This window comes from Hylobates moloch, unplaced genomic scaffold (genome assembly GCF_009828535.3).
Source record: "Hylobates moloch isolate HMO894 unplaced genomic scaffold, HMol_V3 SCAFFOLD_9, whole genome shotgun sequence".
NCBI lineage: Eukaryota > Metazoa > Chordata > Mammalia > Primates > Hylobatidae > Hylobates > Hylobates moloch.
Genome location: NW_026652284.1, coordinates 71089520 through 71096736, shown reverse-complemented (window position 1 = coordinate 71096736; position 7217 = coordinate 71089520). Strand labels below are relative to the sequence as shown.

At 34.0% G+C, this 7217-nt stretch overlaps 1 protein-coding gene across 1 annotated transcript in view; it reads right to left on the bottom strand.

Moving 5' to 3' along the window:
- Positions 1-1651: 1651 nt before the first annotated feature.
- Positions 1652-7217, bottom strand: part of NECAB1 (N-terminal EF-hand calcium binding protein 1) — a 176524-nt gene continuing 170958 nt past the window's right edge. Inside the window, exons 12-13 of the mRNA XM_032760018.2 lie at positions 7094-7185; positions 1652-2580 (exon numbers count right to left, since the gene is read on the bottom strand). Of these exons, the coding sequence (XP_032615909.2) occupies positions 2552-2580; positions 7094-7185 (121 nt within the window). The 3' untranslated portion in view covers positions 1652-2551. The remainder of the gene's footprint in view (positions 2581-7093; positions 7186-7217) is intronic.

Genomic DNA, 7217 nt, shown 5'->3' with positions numbered 1-7217 from the left:
AAAAAAAAAAAAAAAGGGTTTCTTCCAGAAAAATCTGCTGATATATAGGTAAGTGTAAACTCTCCCTAATTCTATTTCTCAGATCCCTAGGTCTATTGGCAAAAAGTTTGTTTCACTGAATTTTGAACTCCTAAACCAGTACGTTTTTTTTCACTGTTTTTTGAGCTTGTTTCCCAGATTCAAGCTTGTATTCCATGTTACGTTTCCCATCTTCGTCTTTTAGTGACCTCTTTTTTTAATTTTTTTATTTTTTTAATTTTTTTTATTTTACTACTTTGTTCTTTAGGAAAATGGGTTTTTAAATAGAAAAAAATCTGCGTTAACTATAAACTTATTGTTTACTTTAAAATGAGATATTTATACTTAGGTCCCAGTTTTTTCTTTTTTTTTTTGGCCCTACTAGTTTCCTTTTCTACTATAGGTTCCAGTATATACGTGTATGTGAATACACACTTACACACATTCACATAGATACAACTCTCACAAACATACACAAAAATACATGTATAATTTGTATAAGAGCTGGGGTCAGAATGACCATATAATTATATTGGTTTGCTTTACTATTTGCCCATTCTCAAGTCATTCTAATTCTTGTTTCAGAATATGATAGAGCTTATTCCAATTTGGAATCTGCAGACCCCTTCCACTTAGTACTATTACTGAAAACAGAACCCTTTTAACAAGTAATACTACCATGCTACTTTGGAAACTGCCTAGTACCCAAAAGATTTGATATGCTTTTTGAATTGGATACTTAAATGGACCAACCAAAGTAATGTTTTGATTGGCTATAATTTGTATTTTTGAAACCATTTACAACAAACATTCTCAAGAAGAGTTTGTATGTCAAAAGTCATTTAGGTTTTAAAGTCTTTTGATCTTTTCTTACTATATACAATCAGTCTGCAGAGACTGTTTTGTTATGTGTCTATTTGCCTTTGTACATATATATAGCTTGTTTGAATAATCATTGTATATCTCCATTAGTGTTGTTCTTTGCTTTGTATATAAATTAAAAGAGTTGACCCAGGTGTTGTTACACAGTGTCTGTCATCCTTAGAGTTGACCAGAGGCACACAAATACACACACACACACACACACACACACACGTGTATATGTATAATATATCAAATTTTACTACTTATTTCTAATAGAACTAGGAAAGGATTTTAAAATTTTATTTATACTGAATGAGAACTGAGAGTATACAAAGGTATTGGTAAAAGTTGCTGTTTCATGAATTAGTTTGAGAAAATATTTTAGGTCAAATTTATATTTAAGAAATAAAATTTTATTAGTTCAATCTTCCTTTTTTCCTGAGTTTTTCAAAGGGGGAAAAACAAGAAAATTTTACCTTATATTTTTCCCCAAAGACTTATGGTTTCAAAGGAATTTATACTAGAAAATAACATGGCTATACATTTTTATATGTATTGTATTTTCGTTAGCAGGGTTTATAACCAGAACAGATTTTTATTATTAAAAATATTTAATTTCTGAGTTTGTTGAGCAGAGTATAGATAGTATACTATCTACAGATAGTTCTATAGGTAGATAGTTTTAGTCATTCTAGTGTTGAAATTGGAAAACAGATGTCTTCTAATACTTTCCCTACTATTTTATGACTTCCCTAAGGTTTTGTGCTTGTTTTATATTTCTTATTTATTCATTTGGGTTAAAATTTTATTTTTCAAGTATTTTGAAATAATTGTTTACATGCAAATATGTATTTTTCATAAGAAAAGTTAGCTGTCTGTATCGCATACCAAAACTATATGGCATAAAACTTGAACCACATTTTTCCAGAGCAATAGTCTCTTCTTTCTTGATGTATTTAACTTACATACCAAGGAATTATGATGCTAATAAATGACACAATGTTGCTGTATTACTAAATGGTACTCCAACTTATCACAAGATTGTTCACTTTTGAAAAACCAGTCTATAACCTGATACATGGATAGAGATTCTATAGGTTACAGCCAAGGTTGTTTGATGCCTATATACTAACTTTTTAACTAATGCAAAGATAGTAGTCATAGGGCTGTGAATTGGCTTGGGGATGGAGTAGACATTGTTGAAGAATAAACTTCACTCACAGAAAATCTGTTACTTAAAAATCACAAAACGCTGATTTAACCCTTTACAGTATACGACAGTTTACAAAATCTGCCCTATGAAGTAATACTCTAAAAGTTTCCACTTTATTTTTTCTTTATCATAACAAATTCATTTTCACAATATTATTCCTTTATGCATATGCTTTTTTCCACATATTAGGATTTTGTCACTAAAAGGTTTTAGGTGAATTACAATGTAGCAAAGCATTTAGCATTAAATATTGAGAATATTAGTGAACTTTGGAAATTGAGCTAAAATTCACATGAATGATAAAGTTACAGAATAAGTTTTGAAAGAGTGCACTTAGTAAATATACCAAACAAAAATATACAGTAGATTAACAACCACAGATAATTTTCTAATTGACATTTTAGATAAGAACACCTGTTTTGCACTTGGAACCCTAAAGAAAATGTCTAGGAACATCTAGTTGTTGTTCAGGATCCACCATGAAGCTGAAAAGAGAAAAACATTTTCTAAAATAATGAAAATAACTTATAGGGCAAAGAACATTCAAGGTGCAAATTATTTCTAAAGAGACCATTCCCCTTACCTTTAGTCTGTATAATAACTTATCTTTCTAGTCACCATTTCCTGACTATTTGAGGCAAGATTGAACTCTTCCTATGCACTTGTTATTTGTACCATATCTTTTGGCACTTTGTTGCAGTCTAAAATTTTTTGTTCTATGTGAATAGAACTTGTTTTGGCAACAAGATTATAAATGCCCTGAAGACAGAATCATGCTATTGTTCTTATTAGAATCTACCCAACACTGGCAGTAGTTAGTAGTTTTATTTATATATATATATATATATATATATAGTATTTATATACCCAATATTTATGAAATCCTATATGTAGAAATACCATATATTTATACATATGCATATACATATAATATATACATATATACATATAATACATATGCATATGTATACACATAATATATTTATAAATATATGCATCTTATGTATAATATATAATATACATATAAATACATGTGTAATTTATTATACATATATTTATACATGATATTTATAAATACCATATATTTATACAATAGGATCTCATAAATATTGGGTATAAGCAAGTAGATAGGTTATAAATAATATTTTAGTGTATCTGTATGTTAAAATTATAAATGTTTATCCCAGTGAATATAGATATCCTGAAAACAAACCAATGGCAAAGATGTATATGATTGGTGGAATGCTGTGAGAAACAGATAAATGGAAAGGATTGAAATTTGCTTTCAAAGCTGTTCAAGTAATTTGCTGGCAATAGGATCTTTTTTTTTAGTATCCTGTTTTCTTATAACCATAGGCTTTTCTCTTATTGCCAATGGACATTCTGCTCCACAGACCAAGTTTATGTACTCCTTTTGTCTGGGTGGTTTGGGCTGCCATATTCCAGTATGCTTCATTTGAATGATTTTATACTTCAGAGGTCATTGGAATATATTATAGTGTGTATTTTCATATCTGGATGCAGTCTGGCTTAGTTGCTTAATTACTTTAGATATATCTTAGGTAAACCACTTAGTAGTCTTAATCATAAAAAGCAATCTTACCAGAAATCATAATTTGTGAGTAAAATTAGAAATACAAACTTACTCATACTGTGTTTTTAAATGTAATATCTGCTTTTTTTCTTTCAGATTTTAATTTTAGGTATAAATATGTGCAGCTAATTATTTATTTATTTATTTACTTATTTATTTGTTTATTTTGAGACAGTCTCGTTCTGTCACCCAGGCTGGAGTGTACTGGCACAAAATCAGTTCACTGCAACCTCTGCCTCCCAGGTTCAAGTGATTCTCTTGCATCAGCCTACCAAGTAGCTGGGATTACAGGTATGCGCCACCATGCCTGGCTGAGTTTTTGTATTTTTTAGTAAAGAGAGGATTTCACCATATTGGCCACTGGTCTCGATCTCCTGTCCTCAGGTCATCTGCCCACCTTCGCCTCCCAAAGTGCTGGGATTACAGGCGTGAGCCATACCGCCCAGCTAATTATTTTTATTTTTAATCTTCATAACCATTATAACACAAAATGTACAAAACTGGTTTTTAAAAATAGTATTAGAAGTTATATGGCCATTAAAACCCATCAATAATATTTATATGCTAACTTCCGCTTACTGGAATAGGCCTGCTGTCACAGTGATAAAACTTTAAAATAAGGTGGGATGTCCCGGCCGGGCGCGGTGGCTCAAGCCTGTAATCCCAGCACTTTGGGAGGCCGAGGTGGGCGGATCACGAGGTCAGGAGATCGAGACCATCCTGGCTAACACGGTGAAACCCCGTCTCTACTAAAAATACAAAAAATTAGCCGGGCGTGTTGGCGGGCGCCTGTAGTCCCAGCTGCTCCGGAGGCTGAGGCAGGAGAATGGCGTGAACCTGGGAGGCGGAGCTTGCAGTGAGCCGAGATCGCGCCACTGCACTCCAGCCTGGGGGACAGAGAAAGATTCCGTCTCAAAAAAAAAAATAATAATAATAAGGTGGGATGTCCCAATAAATGTCAAAACGTTGTAGGTTTTAAAATTGTGTCAGAAATCAAGCCTAACTTTTCCTCTTGTTCTACGAAATTCCAGTAATCATTGTTGAAATTAAATGTAATATGAGATTAATACAAATTGGGCAGCAATTAAAAGGCATTAAATTGTATTGAACTTGGATTCACAGAACAAGAATTGATCCAGTTTTACCTGTAGTCAGTTTTTCTTTCTAAGTTAGGAAATGCTCTAAGAGAGAAAGAGTAATATAATGCATGTGCCAATGACACTAGTACTGTCTAGAAAATAATTCAAGATAATGATAAAGTTGGGTCAGAAAACTATCAGATTATTCCACATTATCAATTCTTGCTATAGCATTTTTCGCCTCACTGATAATTCAGTAGCCTCCTGTTCTGTCCTCTTTTCCTACTCTATTTTTGTTCAGGCTGTTTCTGTCCTGGAAAGACTCAAGACACCAATAAGAACAAGCTTTGTTCCTTTCTTTCCACATTGGTTTGGGAGAGATGGAAATGGGTGTGATGGCAGACACAAAAATTACAAGTGTCAGGACTTCATGGCAATTTTGACCGAAGACCAATATATTTATGATGATGCCAAAGTCCTATTCATTCCTTCATCTAGGAAATAATTTCTTTTTGCTATATACTGTACTATAGTAATACTGTAATAGGGTAGGGAATGTGAAGATAAATAAAATGTGGATCTCACTTTCCTCCATTCTATGTACAGAGCCTGCAGCAGTCATATTTACAGAAGTTGTATTCTAAGATTTTTCTCCCATTTTATTTTATTTTATTTTATTATTATTGTTTTTTGACATGGAGTCTCACTCTGTCGCCCAGTCTGGAGTGCAGTGGTGCAATCTTGGCTCACTGCAACCCTCTGCCTCCCAGGTTCAAACAATTCTCCTGCCTCAGCCTCCTGAGTAGCTAGGATTACAGGCATGCCCCACCACGCCCAGCTACTTTTTGTGTTTTTAGTAGAGGAGGGGTTTCACCATGTTGGTCAGGCTGGTTTCGAGCTCCTGGCCTTGTGATCCGCCCACCTCAGCCTCCCAAAGTGCTGGGATTACAGGCATGAGCCACCGCGCCCAGCCTTCCTCCCATTTATAACACTATACATCCCCCACTCATCCCCAGGAGCACTGTATCTTTGCATTTTACTCTTTTGGTTTCCTTGACACTCCACTGCTATGGTTCTCCTATCTCTGATTGGTTTCCCTTCATCTTAAGGAGGTTTTTCTCCTTCTACCAACCTTTTAAAGAAAGGCATCTCCCCAAGCTTCTCTTAGATATTTTGTTCTTACCTACATACTTTCTTACCAATCCCAGGCTTCAACCATCATCTTGCTGTGGTTAACTCCTGAAAATTACATCTGCAACTGGAGTCCCAAACTCTCTGGCTATTTCCTGGTTCAGGTTTTTTTTTTTCTTCCCTGGCCTAGATTATTGCCCTAATTGGTTAATCTCTCTCCTCTCCATGACATCCACCTTTCTCCCTCCTGTCAGTTATTACTGATTAGAACATGTCACCGTCCCTCTCAAAACTTTAAATTACTCCAGGTTGCTGTTCAAAAGCCTCATTATGACATTCTCAACCTCACTTCTTACTCTCTCGTCTATCTCCACTTGTACTGTAAGTTTTATGCCTTAGTGACACCTTTGCACCAATAAAGCACATTCACACTTCTTGCATTTGTTCATGTCCAAATTTACCAAAGTACCCTTCCTCTCCATCTTTACTTTTCCACATCTCATCTTTTAAGGACTAGCTCAATAGTCATTTTCTTAAAAACTATTAAAGAAGTAATCAGTTCTCCAAGTCCACAAAACATGTATTATCTCTAATGGTGACAGCTATTTTATGCCCTTAGCTGGGTTTTTTTTTCTGCTAAAATTTGTCTTTGCAAATGTGTCTGTCAAGCTGGACAGAAAGCACTTTATGGGTAGGGATTTTGCTTTTAGTTTGTACCCTCTGTAGCTCCCAACACAATGCTTGTTCAGAAATGGAGCTCAATCAGTACCAGTAAATAGGCTAAACCCCTGGTGCCTAGCACATATTAATACTCAGTAAATATATGTTTAATCAGTAATTGGATGGGCAGATGAACAAATTGTATCCAGTACACTAAATTACAATATGATAAAATATTTGAATAATTTTTTGAAACATGATTTGGTGGTACTTCAAGTTTGTTAATATGATTAGCAAATGACTAATGGTTCAATATAGCTGGGAATACAAATAGGGTCAACTAAGGACAAAACAGAACAAATATATAGATCTCTTATTTCTTCCCCCCCACTCTCAAATCATAAGATATATAAAGAAATAAGAGAGTACCATTGATAAAATATAGAAGGAAAGAGTATACTATCTTTTAAGAAACAAACAAACAAAACAAAAATACAAAAGGACATAGAAGCATTGTAAACCCAGGATAATTACCAGGAACTAGCATTGTAGATGTGAGTTCTGGAGTTTCCAAGAAATCCACATTACTTCTTTGGAATGTCTTGCTATAATTTGTCTGAAGGTGGCTGTAAAAATAATTATAGGTTAAGGCTGTGCA